At 48.8% G+C, this 19,484-nt stretch overlaps 2 protein-coding genes and 1 long non-coding RNA gene across 7 annotated transcripts in view; 2 read left to right on the forward strand and 1 right to left on the reverse strand.

Annotated features, from left to right (window-relative positions):
* The window catches only part of Btbd16 (BTB domain containing 16), a 49,558-nt gene extending 46,456 nt beyond the window's left edge, over nt 1-3,102 (forward strand). For all 3 annotated transcript variants that reach the window (XM_050166098.1, XM_050166099.1, XM_050166097.1), the window contains 3 exons: nt 335-433; nt 1,823-2,011; nt 2,987-3,102. In XM_050166098.1, the coding sequence (XP_050022055.1) occupies nt 335-433; nt 1,823-2,011; nt 2,987-3,022 (324 nt within the window). In that variant the 3' untranslated portion in view covers nt 3,023-3,102. The remainder of the gene's footprint in view (nt 1-334; nt 434-1,822; nt 2,012-2,986) is intronic.
* LOC126515990 (uncharacterized) lies at nt 2,886-6,825 on the reverse strand. 3 transcript variants are annotated; one of them, XR_007595973.1, is made up of 4 exons: nt 4,699-6,825; nt 4,400-4,596; nt 3,914-4,118; nt 2,886-3,741 (listed from the first exon to the last, which is right to left on the reverse strand). It is a non-coding gene; the product is annotated as an uncharacterized lncRNA (long non-coding RNA). The 3 variants fall into 3 exon arrangements; XR_007595971.1 differs by having other exon boundaries at nt 2,886-4,118; XR_007595972.1 differs by having other exon boundaries at nt 2,886-4,122.
* A 7,253-nt stretch (nt 6,826-14,078) lies between these two features.
* Nucleotides 14,079-19,484, forward strand: part of Plekha1 (pleckstrin homology domain containing A1) — an 80,911-nt gene continuing 75,505 nt past the window's right edge. Inside the window, exon 1 of the mRNA XM_050165999.1 lies at nt 14,079-14,171. The gene's annotated coding sequence lies outside the window, so the exon portion shown is untranslated. The remainder of the gene's footprint in view (nt 14,172-19,484) is intronic.

Raw genomic sequence — 19,484 nt, forward strand, 5'->3', positions numbered from 1 at the left:
GCAGAAAGAAATAATGAGCAGAAAGAACTCATGTTTCAGGGACTTGGGACCTACGTCTAGCTGATCCAGTATCTGGTTGCAGCGACCCACCAAAGTGGATTTTTGTGGCACGTCTCATAGGTCCATCACGCTGGAACAAAACCCACTGCCGCACATGGGTCGTTTAAGACCATACCTAACTCATTATTTCTCCCCAGTAAATGTTGGAAGAAGTTAGTAGCTGTGTCTGAGCAGAGACAGTTTGAGTGAGTCGCTCGAGTTTGGCGGCATCCTGTCGCCTTTGTTTACTGACGGCATCTCCCTCTCATTCAGCCGCTTCTCTTTCCCAACGTAGGAATACACCACTTACTCGGAAAGGATTTCTATATATGGATACTTCTTTGAGATAAAGGGAATCAAACATGATACTACCTCTTACAGTTTTTCTATGCAGGTAAGAAGCCAGAGCACCGGAAAGGCCCGCCTCTGAAGCAGCCACTCAGGGGCAGCCGATGCATATGGGATTAAAGGGAATCGAGGAATCATTAGTTGACACAGACCGTGTCTTAAAGCTCCGTTCACTCTCCTGTATGCGATGCCATGAGATTTTCACAGCCAGCTAGGGAGGTCGGTACCCATGGTGGACGAGGCTGTCCACTCTGAGTGACTTCCCTTTCATGCTGGCATGTGGCTTCTTGACAAAGTCAGGGTTCAACTTGTCTGTCCTGGGAGTCAAATCACCCTCAGCCTGTACATAATGGCTGATGTTTTATCCACGGTCATTCTCTGAAGAAGCGACAGGTAGTGCCTACACGTGAGAGAGGAGATGAGTCTGTCTAGAGTGACACGGGACAGTGTATGGGACATCTGGGGGAATCAGGCTCAGTGTTCTCCTGGAGCCCTCAGGAGAGGTTGCAGAAGAGCATTTAAGGGCAGGGCGAGTTGCATCTATTATAAGTCCCATGAACCTCCTGCCTTTAAGACGAAGACAAGAGGACCAACCTCGGAATAGTAAAGGTGTTAATCAAGCAACGGGCTTGCAACAGGTTTGCCCTAGAAAGTATTGTGTATATTTTATTTCAGTTTTGTTTTATCTGAAATGTGGTAGTTAGGGACGGAACTCAGGGCCCTGTGTATTCTAACCGTACGCTGTACCGTGGAGTACGCTCCCAGCCCAGTGCCAAACATATTTAGAAGTGAGGGGAGTAACAATAATGGGGACATGGTGAAGGACTGCTGTACTCCATTTAGGATCCACTTACAAATCTCTTTTATAAATCCCAAACTCCCTGAGAAACCATCTCTCACGTGACCCTTTGTTTCTGCTGTCAGTCACCATGCCTAGAGCCTAGAGGAGCTTTAAATGATTGAATCAGAGGGTGGATAAATGAATGAATGAATGAGTAAATGATGAAATCTGACTTTTAGTACCAGTGTGGTCACCACCTCCCAATGCGTCCCCACAGCGAGTCCCTTCTCTTCCTGGGTCCTCCATTCTTAGTCACCAGGCCCTCAGGCGTCTTTCTGACTGAACGGAAGAGATGAATTATGGAACACTACCGTTGACCCTTCTGTATACACTGTTGGGGCTTTATCCCAGCAGAACAATAAGGAAGCCTGATTTCGATGGCCAAGCCCTCGTCCACTGAAAGTGGTTTGCATATGGAGAGGTCTCAGATGTCACGGGGTTCCAGCTTGATTTCCTCAGGAAATTATGCCGTTTGGAGAATGGCCTCATGCTATCTGTATAGAATGAAACAGGAAGGTTGTGTGCCAGGAACTGTTTGCTAGCTCTGGTCGCCTTGGCCACAGGGTTACGTAGGACAGACGGCTCTCTTTGCAGAGAATAAGACACACGGACTTGGAGTGCCCCTCCCCCCTCTGCGAGCACAGCGCCATCAGCCTGAGAGCTGAGCGCCTGGTGAAGTATGAGATCAGAGCCCAGACGTTGGTGGACGGGAAGTGGCAGGAGTTCAGGACAAACCAGATCACGCAGAAGTTTGGGTTCATCAAGCCAGGCTGCAAAAGCCATGTGAGCATCCCCCTTGTCTGATTTTCCTCTTTCTCTTCTGTTTTTAGCTCCTTCCCTCCCTCACCCCGTTTTGGGCATTCCTATCTTCGAGTTACCAGTCATCTATCAGAGGATTGTTTCCAGTTTCTTAAGGATGAGCACGCTCTAAATGATACCAATGAAAAACCTCCTAAAACAAATACCAGTAGTTGTGGATGACTAACAAATCAAAACCAAGGGCACAGCAGACCCATCTTGTAGATGTCAATAGGTATTTACATATAGACGTAAGGTGTCACAGCTCATCAGTTCCTCTGAGATCCTTCCCAGACTATCTGCCTCCCATTGGCTAACCCAGGAGGCCAGACCCCCCCCCCCCGCCCCGTCAACCCCAGGGCGGTACCAACATCTAGGCAGACTTAGTACCTGCTTGGCATTTGGCGGCTACAGTCCCCAAATAGCCAGAGGTCAGACACAACAAGGGACTCTTTGGGCTGTGGGTTTTTTTTTTTTTTTTTTTTTTTTGAGGTTGGGGCTCTTACTGGTACCCTATTGGGAATGGTGCTGTGCCACAAACCAGGGTCATTCTGGGTTCAGGCCTTGGGGAAGCGTTAGAATCACCTGGGGCTTTGAGCTGCCCCTGTTGGTGATCAGGAGACCACACAGGTGATGGTGAGAACAAAGGCTGCCCAGGTGGGCCCTAGGTTTAACGCTTCTGAAGGCTTCCCAAGGTGTTTCCTGGGGTGAGGTGGGGCGGGGCGGGGATGGGAGGAGGGGAAACTGGAATCAGGTGACAGCACAGGTGTGGCCTTGGGACAGCTCCCAAAGATTTATACTTTACTGTATCTAGATTATGTCTAAAATGTTGTTTGTTTATACTCTCCGTGGGCTGCTCCGCGGTAGCCAGGGTTGGGAACCAGGACCTTCTGCGGCTGTCTTTGGCGCAGCAGCCTCATCCTGAAAGTCTCCCTTGTTCTGTTTCGTTTCTTCTCCCAGGCCTTGAAAATCCAAACCGTGGGCATCCCAATCTAAGCCAGTTTTGCATTCATTTTCCCAGCATCTTGACAGTTTCCAGAGGAATCTGTGGGATCCCCCGCCCTGACCGACCTGTCTACATAAGAGAAAATAAAATGACAGTAACGAGGGGAGCCCAGGGTTCCACTGTCTGTGCCTGTGAGCTCCACCGGGTCTCTGCTCAGGCTCTCCCGGAATAGGTTAGCGGTAATCTGTTTGTCTTTTCATCCAAAGATATGACTGGGGAAAACTCATGTCCAAGTTTGCTCAGGCTGTCGACAGGCTAACCTTGCAGCTGCATGGCTAAGAGCCTCAGCTACTAAGGGGCTCACGCAGTGTCCTGCAGTCCTGCGACACTTCCATCCATCCCCTCTGGATTAGAAGTTAAACCCTTCCCTAAGAGAGAGGGGTTATACAAAGGGTCACCTTCGGGTGTGTCCACCTCTCTGGGTAGGTATTATCTTTGAGAGTATCAAGAGCTGAGGGTGTTCTGAAACAATGAGGGGGCATACATTCCGTCTGCTGGCTGCCGAGGGATGACACACAGTTGAGGGAGTTTTCTCCCCAACAGAGAATCTCGGGAGGTGGAAACGTGGAAGGTAGACCTGGGGGAAGAGTCAGAGCTAAAGAAATGGACTTTGGAAGCCTGTTTCCAGGTCTGTCTGCTCCCTCCTGTGTCCCACACTTCCACACTGTGGTTCCATTCAGGTCCAGTCAATGGGAAGTAGTAATGGGAGCTGGGGAGACAAGAGAGGAGAGATACTGGGGTAGCCATCACCTCCGGGCCACTGAGACACTCAGGCACAGAGTCTATGGGGTATCATAGCATCAGAAATGCCCAGTACCCTGGACAAATGATATCCTAATGCAATGTTTTAAAAACTCAAAACCAATGGAAAAAGAAATCACTATAGCCGAGATGGATGGACCATCGTGAGGTGCACACTTCTATGGCCAGTGCTCATATCAAAACATAGTGGAGCCGGGCAGTAGTGATGCCACCTGTAATCCCAGCACTCAGGAGGCAGAGGCAAGCAGATCTCTGTGAGTTCAAGACCAACCTGGTCTACAAAGCAAGTTCCAGAGCAGACGGTGCTGTTACACAGAGGGAACTCTGTCTTAAAAAAATAAAAAATAAAATACTAAAATAAAAACAAACAAAAACAACATAATGGTCAGGTCTTGGATGCCCCAGCCAGCCTCTCCTAGGCTCCCTCACCCCAACAAACACTACCCAGACTTCCGACACCACCAACTAATTTTACCACAGAGTCCAATTGGCTATTTTACAAACAGAAACACCCCTCGCCCATCGTCCTAGCTACTTTTCTTGCTGCTCTGACCCAGTACCTAACAAGGAACAAGTGAAGTAAGAAGGGTCTTGTTCGGGCTCACAATTCAGAGGTGCTGTCCTTTCATGCAGGCGAGTCAGGCCATCCGGAGCTGGAGGCAGCTGGTGATGTCACCTCTGCAGTCAGGAAACAGATGAATGCTGATGTTCAGTCTCCTCCTCTCTCTTCAGTCTGGGCCCCCAGCCCACGGATGAGAACACCCACATTTAGGGTGGATCTTCCCACCTCAGGTGACCAAATCTAGAAAAGCATTGAAGACACGCAGAAGTCTGTCTCATAGGTGATTCTCGATCCTGTCAGGTTGACAACCCATAGTCACAGGTACCCATAACAGTCACATACCTTCGTCCAGCTGCACGCGAGAGCTTTGACCCCAGTTGCCTGGAGGTGCAGTTTTACCAGACAAGCATGGTTGTTTCGCTCCTTAGAAAACCAGTGTTGCTTAGTAACAGGTTGCTGCTGAACAATGAGAGACAAAACACAGACCAGAGGTGACCACCATCACTGAGAAGCTTGGCAGGGAGACCCTCTGGTGTGGTTTTGGGGTCTCGTTGAAGATTTTGGGATTTTTTGATTTTTCACTCACAAATGGGTTATGCATGCGTGGTGCAGGAGATCTGTGGGTGTTGCTAGAAAGGACTGAAGTCTAGAAGCTTCTATTCCTCCTTAAGGATCCTCACTGTAACACACACACACACACACACACACACACACACACACACATATTTGTCTTTCTTCCCAGTGTTCCCCTCCCCCACAAAACAACAGGTTTAGGAATCTGTCTCACCACCCTGGGTGAAAAGAAGAAAAACATCATCCTCTAATACACTATTCATACAATCTCCATGAGAAAGTCCCCCCACGGAAGAACCATTGCCTCTAATGCTAAGATCTGCTCCTGTCCACCAGAGGGCACAGTTGACCTCGAACTTGGGAGTCAGAATTCCAGTGGCTGAAACTGGCAACCATTGTCCTCGTTAGCATTAACTGTTAACTTGACCCTGTCTAGAATCATCTGAGAAGGGAGTCTCAGCGGAGTGCCCAGATCAGACCTGCGCACATGTCCGTAGGGTATTGTCTTCTTGTTAGTTGATGTAGAAAGGTCCAGCCCGCTGTGAGCAGTACCACCCCCTGGGCAGACAGTCAGTCAATGCTGGGTTGTGGTAGAAAGTTAGCGAAGCATGAGTTTGTCAATGAGCCGGCAGGCAGCATTCTTTCTACAGGCTTGGTTTCAAGGTCTCCCTTGAGTTCCTGCCCACAATGATGTACCTGGCAGGGTAAGTCAAAGACATATTTTCCTCTGCAAAGTTGCTTTGAGTACTAGCATCAGAACTGAAACTAGAACATGCACCTTGCAGCACTGGGTCCTCCTTGCTTAATGGTTGAAAATGAAACTAACACATCTGGGGTGAGAGGCAAGGAGTCCAACCATACAGCCTCTGAACTTGGGAAGTACAAGTCTTGAGACAAAAAAAAAAAAAATTCTCAGGAGGTTCCCACCAGCTCTTATGAGTGGAAGCTTCATAGACTCTGATTTAACGACCCAGGGTTACAATGCCCAAAGCAGTGGGTGTGGGCACTGGGCAGTGTTGCGTCCTATGACTCTCTGCTTGCTTCTCTCATCGTTCATTTCCCAGGCCCTAGAGAAGGAAAGATTTGTCCTCGCAAGTTAGCTTCAGATCCGCTTGGTGCATAGCAACTTTCAGGTTCCAGATGACCTAGATTTTGGCTCCCAACTCAGCCTCCTCCTAGCTGCGGGCCTCTTAACTGGGCAAGTCAGCCAAACTCTCGGCCTCAGAATCCAATCCGACGCTGGTGACTTTGTCAAGCACCTAAACCCATCGCAAACACCTGATAAACTTTATTCCTGTTGCTCACTTGCTGCTTGGAGTGATTTGGAACTTGTTGGAGGTTGAGACGGAGGCCATGTAGGCTTGGATGCGTCCTCCGTGGGGCCTGATGCAGAATGATGCGGTTGGACCTGTGGCTCCCTTGGGTCTTTCAGGCTGCAGTCACTGGTGGTGACTGCTGAGAGTAGGGGACAAACTGAGCCTGTGAGGCAGGCGTGGTGGTACTTGGGAAGTAAGCACTGGCTCACCTTACCATGGGCTTGACAGAATAAGATGATGTTGAGGGTTGGAAAGACGGCTCAGTGGGTCAAGCGCTTGCCACTCAAGAAGGAGACTTGCATTTGACTCCTCAGAACCCACATAAAAAGCCAGATGTGGTGGTGGACACGCCACCACGGATGAGGAGGCCAAGGCGGGAAATTCTGAAGCTAACTGACCCTGTCTCAAGAAAAAGAGAAAAAAGGTAGAATTGAATATGGCACATGCCTTAATCCCAGAACTTGGGAGGCAGAATAGGCAGATCTCTGTGAGTTCAAACTGAGGTCATCCTGTTCTACATGGTAAATTCCAAAGCTATCATATTGAGACCTTGTCTAAATGTCTAAATAAATAAACAAACTAATGAATGAATATAAATAAACAAAGGTAGAGAGCACGCGTACGCGGGGGGGGGGGGAGAAGAAGGAAGAGAGAGGAGGAAGAGGAGAAGAGAGCAGCATAGAAAGGGTAAGAAAGGCCTTTCCATGGTTCCTTGTATATTTATATTTCTTTTAGATCCACCTACCTCTGCCTCCTGAGTGCTAGGTGCTAAGATTAAAGGCACACACCACCACTCCAGGCTTGCTTACCTCCTTTCTGAAATAGCATCTTATTATGTAGCCCAGGCTGACCTGGAGCTCACAATCGTCCTGCCTCAGGATTACAGGCATGGCCCACCACACCTAAGTCTCTCTCCTCTTTTCAAAGGTTTTGTGTCCTACAGACCATTATGTCTTGCAGTACCAGAGGAGAGAAGAAGCCCTTGTAAACCTAGGACGGGCAGGGAGGCAGAGGGCTTGCTAGCTCTCAGACAGTGGGTAGACCGCTCAGGGCAGTAAGGAGGGCCAGACTGGCCCCTCTTCTCCTGCAGGATGGATGTAGGGTGTGAGATTTTGATGCATGGACCCAAGTCCTTGCCAGTTGACAGTGGAGGAGCTTCTTCCAAGGAAAAAGAACACCCCCACCCCGCCCCCAGGAAGCCCCAAAGAAGGGCTAGCCTACAGAGCTGCTTATGCGCACAAAAATGCCACCTGCTTGTCCAGCCCCCCTCCCCAATGTGGTAGCCACAAGCTAAGTGCAGCAGCTGAGTGTCTGAAGCATGATTACTGCAACAACAAAGCTGGGTTTGGACTTCTCTGCCATCGTACTGATGTAAGTTTAAATAGCCATTGGTGGAAGTCAATGAAGTGTGCTCAGCCCGAAAAGTGAACCAGCGCTCCTTGAGCTCCAGGGCTCAAGACCCTCTGCCTTCCTGTACAAACGGCACCAGTCATGTCTCTGGCTCACTTTGGACCACCCCAAAACCTCGGCTGAACTACTGTGAGGGAAGACACCTCCCAGGAGCCAGGAGGAACCATACCCCAGGCCAGGGAAGCAGAGCTCTGTCTGTATTAAAATATCAGTACCTTGCTCCTTCTATTTGTGTGTACTTGTATTTTAAATACACCAAGATAAAACAGACTAGAATGTTGCCTGGGAGTCATATCCAGTAACCGGTCACACGCAGCTAATGGCTGCCACGTGGACAGGTCAGGAGCAGGAGACCAAGCAACATTGATGCTCCTCATGATTCTGACTCATGTGACCTTTGTAACTCCTGATCCTTGACTCCACAGATAGATGAGCTGCAGCCAGGTCAAGAGTTAGTGTTGCAAAGGTGAGCAAAAGACACAGACAGGCTTTGCCATTATGAGCCCCAATGTCTGGAAAGGACAGTTGTGAAGGTTGTGAAGGTGCTGAGGAGGGCTGGGTGCACTGACGGAGGAGGGGCAGCTCTTTGCAACTATAAAGCAAATAAAAAGGCCTAGACCCTGTGGGAAGCAGGCAATTCCTAAAGGAGGATCTTCCCCAGGGAGAGGGTGCTTAATCCAAGCTCATAAGTAGGAGTGAGAAGCAAAATAAGCTAACGGGGAGATGTGGGGAACTTGAATCCATATGCACTGCCGACGGAAATATACAAAGTGAAATATGAAATGTAAGCTATGGTTCCTCCTAGAATGATCTAGGTACACACCCATGAGAAACTAAAGCACATGTCCACACAGAAGCTTGCACATGAATGCTCGTGGCAATAATATTTGTAAGCTCTCAAAGATGGAAAAGCCTAAATATCCTTCTATAAGTGAATGGAAAGATGAAATGTGGGCAAGTCATATACTGAAGTATTATTCAGATTGGGGGCATAGCATGGTAGAGCATGTGCTTAGCATGTTCCGGGCTCTCTCTGGCTTCATCCCTGGCAAAAATAAAGTAATGGAAGACCTGTGCCTAGTACATGGATGAACCCTGAAAACAGCATACAGAGTAAAAGAAGCAGTCATCAAAACCACATTTTGTGTGATTTTGTTCATTTCTATGTGTAGAGTTTGGGCATGGTGGGTCACACCTGTAATCCCAGTTCTTGAGAGGTAGGGACAAGGAGATAGGGAGTTCAGGACCAGCCTTAGCAATATAACAAGTTTTGAGACCAGCTTGAGCTATGTAAAACCCTATCTCAAAAATACACCAACAAGCAAAAGGAAAGTGTTCAGAGGCAGGACCTCCCTAGACAGAAGGGCTGAGGCCAGGAGGGAAGGGAGACTTAGAGACAAGAGTCAAAGGAGACAAGTTTCTGTTTGAAGTGAGGAAAGAATGCTCCAATGAGCATAATGACAGTTGCTCAGCTCTGTGAGTGTGCTCACCACCACTGACCTGTGCACTTGGAGGGGTAAGTCCTGGGATGTACAAATCCCACAACACAGAGCTGATGGGAGAGCAAAGAGGAGGAAGGGGGGAGCTCAGCAGATTCTGGTCCAGATGGCAGCACATGCAGGGAAGCCTGGGACCTTCAAAACACACATTCTTCCTGGGCGGCCAGGGCTATCAGAGCCAGCAGCAGGATGGGTGATAAGACTTTGAGGATCCTGGAGGATGGTGGAGATACGGATGGTGGGACTTTGGGGTTCCTGGAGGATGGTGGAGATATGGGTGGTGGGACTTTGGGGATCCTGGAGGATGGTGGAGATACGGATGGTGGGACTTTGGAGTTCCTGGAGGATGGTGGAGATATGGATGGTGGGACTTTGGGGTTCCTGGAGGATGGTGGAGATATGGATGGTGGGACTTTGGGGATCCTGGAGGATGGTGGAGATATGGATGGTGGGACTTTGGGGTTCCTGGAGGATGGTGGAGATATGGATGGTGGGACTTTGGGGATCCTGGAGGATGGTGGAGATATGGATGGTGGGACTTTGGGGTTCCTGGAGGATGGTGGAGATATGGATGGTGGGACTTTGGGGATCCTGGAGGATGGTGGAGATATGGATGGTGGGACTTTGGGGTTCCTGGAGGATGGTGGAGATATGGATGGTGGGACTTTGGGGATCCTGGAGGATGGTGGAGATATGGATGGTGGGACTTTGGGGTTCCTGGAGGATGGTGGAGATATGGATGGTGGGACTTTGGGGATCCTGGAGGATGGTGGAGATATGGATGGTGGGACTTTGGGGTTCCTGGAGGATGGTGGAGATATGGATGGTGGGACTTTGGGGATCCTGGAGGATGGTGGAGATATGGATGGTGGGACTTTGGGGAACCTGAAGGATGGTAGAGATGTGGATGGTGAGACTTTGGGGATCCTGGAGGGCAGTTACCTGTATTAAATTTTGATTTCTCTTCTAAGTGTATGCCTACCCTGATGACATGTGTACTCTCCACTCATGTGTTGCTGCAGTGCAGTGTCTCTCTGGATGGCCATTCAGCACAAGCCATGGAGTGGTCTTGGAGGGTGTGGAGGGGTCATAAAGGTCAAGCGGCATCAGGGATTGTTTATTTCAACCCTAGCAGAGGGGAAGAGCTTGGGCAGGAATGATGTCTCTGGGGCTCAGGACTTGCTCTATCCAAAGCTGGGGAGGATCCCTTTACTTTTCTCAATAACCCTTTAGCTGGCTTTGGTCACAGCCATGGTCACCGTGGCCACTCAGGGGACAGACCTTCACCCCCCCCCCCCATCATATTGTGCAGACTGTTCCAGAAGTGACTTACCAGCTCATACAAAGTTCAATATCCTGGAAAGAGAGGCTGACTGCTTTTCTTGGGCCGATGTATATGTTAGAAAAGGGATCAGGGCCTGGGGCTCGGTGGCAGAGTACTTGTCTAGTATGCATGAAGCCCTAGGTTCCATCTCCAGAACCATTTCTACTCATACCATCATGAATGCCTGTATCCCAGCACTGAGAGGGAGGTTAGAGATAAGAGGGTCAGAAATTCAAAGTCATCCATGGCTACATAGTGAGTTTGAGGCCAGTCTGGGATAAATGAGACCCTGTTTGAAAAAGAAAAGGGGGGGGTGTGAGAAAAAGGCTTAGGACTTAGGGTGTTCATTCCCGGGGCAGAGTACAGTGATAATGGCCTCAGTGAATCACACAGCCTTGGATCTACACCCTGATTCCGTGGCTCCACCCGTCGATGGAGAGATTCCATTTCTACACCCTCTTGAGTCTGGCCTGCACCCGAGGCTCGACTTGGCCAGCAGAATGTAGCAGAAGTATCAGCACATGAATCAGAGAATTGAGGGTCCAGGAGCCATGCATCCCCTGTCCATGTCCCCTGGCAACCCTGTGTTCTCGAAGTGCCTGCTGGACACGTGAGAGCCATGTAAAGGAGAACCGCATGCTTCAACCCAACCTCCAGCACAGACTGTCTGGTAGAGTCTTCCAGTCCGGCACCCTCCAGTGGGATGCAGTCGGATGCAGATGCCAGGGGAACCCTGCGAAGGATCTCTCAGATTAACTGGTCAGAGTCATAAACAAACCATTGGTTCTAGTCCCTAAACTTTGGGGAGTGGTTTTACTATGTATGCCCTGCAGAAGTTAATGGCAACACACTCTTTTCATTAAGTAAATCCGCTTTCAGAATGTATATGGGGGTCGAGCATTGTGGCACATTGCCATTTAACCCAGCACTTGGAAGGCAGAGGCAGGCAGATCGCTGTGAATTCGAGGACAGCCTGGTCTACCAAGTGAATTCTAGGACAGTCAGGGCTACACAGAGAAACCCTGGCACAAACAAATAAATAATTAACTATTAAATAAATAAATAAAATGAGTTATGGCTGGGCACAGTGGCACACACCTTTAACCCCGGGACTTGGGAGGCAGAGGTAGGTGATTTTCTATGAGTTCAAGGTCACCCTTGGTCTACAGAGTGAGTTATAGTATACAGCCAGGACTGCACAGTGAGACCCCGTCTAAAGGACAAAAAAAAAAAAAAAAAAAAAAAGCACCATGATACTACCTTTGGAATTTATTAATCGGACAGCTTTTAAAATGTGTAAATGTGGGCTGGAGAGATGGCTCAGAGGTTAAAAGCACTGGCTATGCTTCCAGACGACCCGAGTTCAATTCCCAACAACCACATGGTGGCTCACAACCATCTATAATGAGATCTGGTGCCCTCTTCTGACATGTAGGCATACATGCCAACAGCACATTGTATGCATAATAAATAAATATTTTTAAACATAAAATGTGTAAATGTGACCTCCCCCAAATATGAATATCTCAAATATTTTAATATGAGATGATAGGTCCACAGGTGTGTAACTCTTCCCTTTGTTATGTGAAATGGATCTCTCAAACATCCTTTCTCTTCCCACCTGTAGTGAGGAACCTTCCTGACTCTGTTTTTTCTGCCAGCCCTGCTCCCCTGGGGTTGGCCCCTCACGTGAAGAATTTACAGAGTTTAATCCGCCCATTGTCATTGGTGAAACTGATCCTCAGCAAAGCAAACGTGGCCTCTGCTTAGCTTCTCTTCACAGATTTCCTGATTTTCCACCCAGACCCACATTTTCCCCTGACCTATTTCTCGCCCAACCCGGTTCGTTTCCAGGGCACACTTGGGCAGGAGGCAGGGGACACTGTCTCTAGAAGCCAGGCCAGGAGGTTGCAGGGGATGGCAGCTGGAGCCCTGGTTGTCAAGAGGGAGCTTCCTGCCCTGTGATTAACTTTTCTTTAATCCTTGAATTACTGAGCAGCTCAACCTGCCTGCTGGCCCAGCAAACCTGTGTGAGCCACTGAATAGCTCAGCGTGGCCCAAGCGTGCTTTTATTCCTCCTTGTCCACATATCCTTGAGAAAAATGCATAATGCCAGTCAGCACCATCGAATGTCATTTAAATATTGAATTAACATTGCCTTACTAAAAACAAGTCAATGTTGACTTACGAGCCCTGGGGAGGGCTCTGGCACAGTGCCAAAGAGACAAAACCATTTTGGTTTTTTTTTTTTTTTTTTTTTTTTTTCTTCCTTGCTGTTGGCTCAAGACTGAGGGTCCCCTGGACACAGAACATCTCCCCTAGGTAATAAGGAGGTTATGTACTTCTGGGCTAATTGAGAAAATCATTGACCAAGCCACTTGTTAGACACTGGGCCAGCAACCTTTGGACGGTCATAAAGGCTGAGGAGTGGGGGTGGGGTGGGGGCGGGGTGGGGGGGTGGGAGCGTTGGAGCCAGCTGTGGCCTGCTTGACTCTATTCTTCTAATGTGGGTCACTACTTGAAGTAGGACAGTCTGCAGGTGTTCTCTTTGTGCTCAGACAAAGACTGGGCTCCTAACCCTTAGGAAAACAAAGGACTGCCCCAGGGCGGGGGCTGGCGGAGACGTGAAAGGGTGGGAAGCTGCCGGTCTTTGCAGAGCGGCCGGGCCTTGGCCTCCTCTGGCTGTTAGACTCTGTTGGGATCCTACAGCCCGGTACCCCACATCACTGCCTCACCACTTTCTGGTTGGGTGACTTTTTGGCAAATTGCCTAGCCGCTCTGATCCTCGCGGAGCCACTGTGAGACTAGCGAAGGATGAATTGAGGGGAGGGGTGTGGTAGGAAGAATAATGGCTTCCAAGGCACCTGCGGCTCGATTGCTGGAAGCTGTGGCTGCTGCCTGGTGGGATAAACAGCTCGGGCGCTCTCACTCTCCGACCCTCCTTTCCCCATCCCAAGGTCAAAGGGCAACCTCTGGTGCCAACACCTCAATCTCCGACCCTCCTTTCTTCATCCCAAGGTCAAAGGGCAACCTCAGGCGCCAACACCTTCTCGTCTTTGAGGAATTTCACAGAACCTGGAAATCACGCAGGAGGCTAGATTGGCTGGGAACGACCCGCCCCCATCTCTACAGGGCTGGAATTACAAATCTACACTATCATGCCCAGGTTTTTCACATGGGTTCAGGAGCAACCACAGGTCCTGTGCCTGCAAGGCAAGCACTTTATGGCCTGAGTCATCTCTCAAGGCCCACACAGGGGTCTTTTTTGGGGGAAAAAACCATTTTATTATTATTTGTGTGTACATGTATATGTCTGTGTATGAGGTCATGGGGATTGTCAGCTTCCCTGGAGCTGGAGAAGCAAGCAATGGTGAGCTGACTGACATGGGGTCCGGGAATCAAACTCTAGGGTCCTCTTCCAGAACCTTGTGCTCTCAACGGCTGAGTCATCTCCCAGTTGTCTAAAAGGGAGGTACTTGGAGGCTTGAGAGACAAAAGAGGATGTGAAAACAAAGGCTGAGCTGCAGGGATGTGGCCTCAAGTCAGGGAGTGTGAGCCACTCCTGGGAATTTCAAGAAGCAAGAATGGGATTCCTGCCTAGAGGACCAGAAGGATCCAGCCCAGAAATTTTGACTTTGGCGCAGTGAAACTGATTTTGAACTTCTAACCTCCAAATTTAAAGATAAGTAATGTGTAAGGTATATTTTTTAAAAAAATTCTTTATTTGGTGGCCTGGGTGTCAGTTTATGAGTAGAGGTCAGACATGTAGGAGTGGGTTCCCTCCTACCCTGGGATCCCAGAAGTCTAACTCAGGTCTTCAGGCTTAGTGGTAAGCTCCTTTCTGTGCTGGGCCATTTGGATAACCTGAGCAAGCTGTTTTTAAGCTTCTAAGTCTGTGGTCATTTGTCCCAGCAGCCGCAGGTAACTAATGCAGACCGGTGTATGCAGTTATGGAAATGGAAGGGTTTCTGTTGTGCAGCTGCAGCAGGTGATTGACAGATGCCAAAGCTGTGGGTATCCACGAGCCATCAAAGTGTCAGTTTATCCATGCCAACTTGCTCAGGCTCTCTCACCAGGAGGTTAGCCCCCCCCCCCCCCCCCCCCCCCCCCCCCCCGTCCACCCCTTTCCCCCCCTCCCCGGGCAGGGCTGTGGCTTACAGCTGGCCTATGTCTGCTACCTAACCCTGCCAGACTACTGGATTGGAGCCTGGCCTCAAGAGAAGTGGCTCTGAGTGCTTCCAAGGGACTCTGACTGCATTGCCAATACAAGCTGCACTGTTTGTGAGCTCTGGTAAGAGGATGAGACATAAAAGGGCACGTGCCCACCCCCTCACACAGCACAGGAGACATTGCTCAGTGCGTTCTGGCATCCTGAAGATATTTCAGGATATTTAGCAGACCCCATTATGATAACTGTACAGATGACTGCAGAGACAATGCTTCCTCATGGGCAGCCAGAGTCATCAAGGGACATGCGCCAAAGACACAGAGCTCTCCTAAGCTCCCCCAAGAACTGATGGATAGGGTCCTGGTCACTGTAGAGTAACCAGGACCCTAGCCCTTGGCCTAACACACGTAGGTGACCAGTCACCCTCAGGCCTCCACAGGGACTGCTGGTAGGCGTTTCTTTCCAGGGCAGACACCTGTTTCTGAGCAGATCCGCTGTCCTCGGGTCACTGCACAGGTGGGACCATGTCTCTTTCAAAGCGTGGCTTAGTCACGGGCATTCCTGTGTGAGTCTCAGGGAGGGATGTTTTCAGTTCTGAAGACTTTTCTGTCACATCCCATGAATCTGCTTAAAGAGCCTTGAGGAGCTGCAAGCCATCAGGATGCTTGTCCTGGCAGTATTCCTCCCTCCCCCGCCCCCGTGCTGCTCTCTGATTGGAGCTTGTTCACTGCTGGCTTGTGCGCTGTAGCTCTGTGAATAGGGGGTCATGCCTGCCGAGCACCTGCACTCACAACCCAGCACAGCGCCCAGCAACACACAAAGGTCGCCTAATTAATTAGCTGACTCCCCCGGCGTAATGACTGAGGACGGAGGCTGGAGGTCTGGGATCTGAAAGCCACATGCAGCCCGTCTCTCAGTCCACGGATCACTGAGCTGGAAAATCTCCCAAATCAGCCGAGTGGAAGAGGCACAGAAGGAGATAAAGGGATTTTTCCACTGTGGTGGCCGGAGGGGGCCAGTGGAAAGCTCTGGAAGAGTGCATGTGATGCTCCCACCAAAGGACAGCCCCCTCTTCCCTCAGGGTACCAAGGAGCTCCTTTGCTAGCTTCTGTCCTCCTCTGGGTCTTGGGGCATAACCCAGGCTGCATCTCCTGTGCTGGCCCCATCCTACCCCTTGTCCCTCCTCATTGAGCTCCTCCAGGCACAGGTAAGATTTTTGGAAAGTTGTTCCTGGCTGCGTGGTGCTTGGGTAAAGATCCAAAATGAATCTTAGCATTGTTATAGGTTTCTCTTTGACCCCTTACTCAAGAAGAAACATTCTGACTCACTCCAGAATTTTAGACATTGTTGCACCAAAGGCAGAAAGGGTGGGGTCAGAGGAGGCAGAGAAAAAAGCCACAGAGAACCTCTTTGAGTTTATCCAAGTCAGGCTACCAAGTCTCCAAGTTTCTAGGTCTCTGAGTGCTCACAGCCTTCAGAGGGGACTCTGGTGTGTGAATGGTGGAGGTCATTTACAATGACGATTCTGTGAAATGGAACTGGAAGAACAAAGGCTTCCACAGTACAGGCCCACTGATCATACACTTCCAAGCGGTGACATCCAAACACAATGACAGGGTCTAAACACTGACTACAAGTACTCCACAAAGGATGTATAATAAGTGCCAGGGCCCTGATACCAGTCCGCAGAGCAGCCTTTGAGTGCCTGGTAAAGATGGGAGGACAGACTGCTTGCTGTTCAAGGATAGAATTCTGAAAATGTTTGGTATTTTTCAGTGCCTGAATTCACAGCCCAAGTATTTATCAGCAAATACTTGAAAAAGAAAATACAGAAAAGAGAAAAGAAAGTCAGCGTAGCTCACTACCCACCGATCTGGCTGTAGGGCCACCAAGAGAGCCACCAAAGTCACTATCTATGGCAGGAGGCAGAGGTGTCCCTGTTGGGTTCTTGATGACTGCTACCAGGGGGGAGGAAGCCACAGGAAAACCCGAGGCCGGGTTGATTAGAGAACTATGGACAGAATTTCGTCCTTCAGCTGTCCTGGCTGGGAAGAGTTCTCTCTGCCCCATGAGCTCTGAGGGCCACAACAAATATTTGTACTGAGATTTTGGAGTCGTGACACTTCAAATTCACAAAAGTGTATTGGAATTTAGGCTGAGTGGTGGCTATGAGGCAGACTGCCTCTTGGGTCGTTTCCTTTACTGGCCCCAGCACTTCTCCAGGAGGATCTCAAGCCCTTCAGACCTGCGTGTTTTGACACAGGAGCTAGTCCACAGACCAGCTGGCTACAGCACTCAGCTACAGCATCACATCTTCTCCCCCGTCCTTGAACTGGGCTATTTATGACTCTCCAGGAAAGACCCCCACAGTACAGGGCTTCCCAGAGTCCATGGCATTGCACCATGAGAGCAGGAATTTATCTACAGGGAGAACATCATCTATAGCCGGGTTCTCGGCCCTTTAATTCAGGTCCTCATGAGTGGTGACCCCCAACCATAAAACTATTTGCATTGCTACTTCAGAACTGTAATTTTGCTACTGTTATGAGTTGTAGTATAAATATCCATGCTTCCTTGTAAGCTACTGTGCTAAAATAGGAGTTGGGAGGAGACACCGTTCCTTCTAAAATTGTTTCTAATGGTAGTTTTCTAGTATATTCAATTAGTTCTGTGTTGTTTTTCATATAAATGAATGAAGTAGAGATTCAGCAGTCTTCTGGGCCCACTTTTTTTTTCTTTTTAAATACAGGGATGGCCTTAAACTCACAATCATCCTGCCTCAGACTCCTAAGAATTGGGATTAAGGATGGTTACCACACCATCCAGGATAGTGCTAAATAGTCAAGTTTTTACAAATTAGGTTGCTCGAAACCTGAGTTTAGTCCCTAGGATCCACATGTGCATCCTGTTACAGGTGAGACATACATGTAAAAAGAATGTGATTTTTTTTAAAAAAAAAATTACGATATTTTTGTACTTTCTATTTTGTAATTTCTTTCCTTAATCACTTCTTATTCCTTGGATTTTCTGAAATTCTTTCAATTAAACTTTTTAGCATATTCAAAAAAAATCTGTGTTTCCCAATAATCTTAGGTGTCCCCTGTGAAAGAGCTGTTTGACCTCTAAAGGGGTCACGACCCACAGGTTGACAAGCACTGGTTAAGTCAACAGTTTTTGGGCTTGACCAGCTGCATTAATTGGTGGAGGACTTGTTACAACACAGACTCTTGTGGGCTTCCAACCCCAGCAATTCCTGTTTGGTGGAGCTGAGGTGGAGATGGGAGACTGTATGTTCAGCAAAGCTGCAGGTAATGTTGTGGCTGCTGGTCCCTGGACCGTGCTTTGAGAACCTGGTATACAGTAGATTGGATGTATGGGGGATGCTGGTGGGGCATTGCTCTCTGGGGAGGCAGCCTGGGCAGGAGGAAGCTTGATGGTATATTCTCTCCATTCAGAGGATTTCTCAGTGGCCCCTTTTGCTGACAGATTGTTCTGGAAGACCAGACTCCAAATCAGCATAGTTTCATGTGCTTTGGGGTATTATAGCTCAAGAACAGGTGCTTGGTTGGAAAGGTGGCTCAACGGTAGAGAACTGACCTAGCATGGTTAAAGTCCAGGGTTCAAACTCCAGCACTGGAAGAGGAAATAATAGAGAGACACAGTACTAGAATTCTTTTTCTGGCCAAGCACCCAGCCCAGTAGCAGACACGTGGCAGGCATCTGCTGCTTAGAGTCTTGGATTAACAAACACGTTAACCTGGACCATCTAGTGGGTGGGAGAACACATCCTAATATTTTCCTTCTTTGCTGGACACCATACCTTCAGCAGTGAGATGTGCCCAGCCAGAGACATGGGGAGAGGAAGGGAGGCCCTGGAAGATGAGATTCCACAGGGACACAAGCAACAAAACAAAGAAATCAGAGCTGCCTTGGTGCAGGTGGACATCAGAAGTGGATTCTGAGAGCTGGGATGCAGCTCAGTGGGCTGGGGCCCTCAGCTCCTTTGTGAGCACTGTGAAGGAAAAAATTCTGCACACAATGGGTAGCACCTCATTCTGCTGGACAGCTGGCTCTCCGGTGACACTGGGACACGAGACACAGCGGGTGGGACTATTTATTGACTTAGGACCACCTCTGACCTGACCCCACTTTAGGACTCTATACAGAAAACAAAGGAAAGCTTGGTGCGTTCCACATCTAATCTAATCTAGATTTGATAATTTGGTGTCTGTTTTGAAAGAATATTTACAGTTTTGCTTTGAAATTATTCTTCTGTAATAATATTTAATCAATTTAATCATTTAATCAACAATACTTTTTTTAAAGATTTATTTATTTATTATGTACACAGTGTTCAGCCTCCATGTATGCCTGCAGGCCAGAAGTGGGCACCAGATCTCATTACAGATGGTTGTGAGCCACCATGTGGTTGCTGGGAATTGAACTCAGGACCTCAGGAAGAACAGTCAGTTCTCTGAACCTCTGAGCCATCTCTCCAGTCCAATGATGCTTTTTTTTAGCAACCCTGTAGAACTGGGAACTTCTGTGACATGAAAGAAATCTGTTTTATTCATTTAAACGCCCCACAACTCTACCTTGGGACTTGTTATAGACCGTATGCGGAGGTTTGCATCTTTATTAATTCTAGCATTTGCATTTCCTCGCTTTGAAATGAGCAAACTTGTTTTTCTAGTATTCGTTGTTCTCAAAGTCTCCTAGGAGCAATCTTTGGCTTTTCCGTACCTGCCTTAGGTTTATTTCTGTTTCTGCAATAAGAGAGAGAGAGAGAGAGAGAGAGAGAGAGAGAGAGAGAGAGAGAGAGAGAGAGAGAGAGACGA

This window comes from Alexandromys fortis, unplaced genomic scaffold (assembly GCF_014885135.2).
Source record: "Alexandromys fortis isolate MF-2015 unplaced genomic scaffold, M_Fortis_MF-2015_v1.1 scaffold_146, whole genome shotgun sequence".
NCBI classification, from domain to species: domain Eukaryota; kingdom Metazoa; phylum Chordata; class Mammalia; order Rodentia; family Cricetidae; genus Alexandromys; species Alexandromys fortis.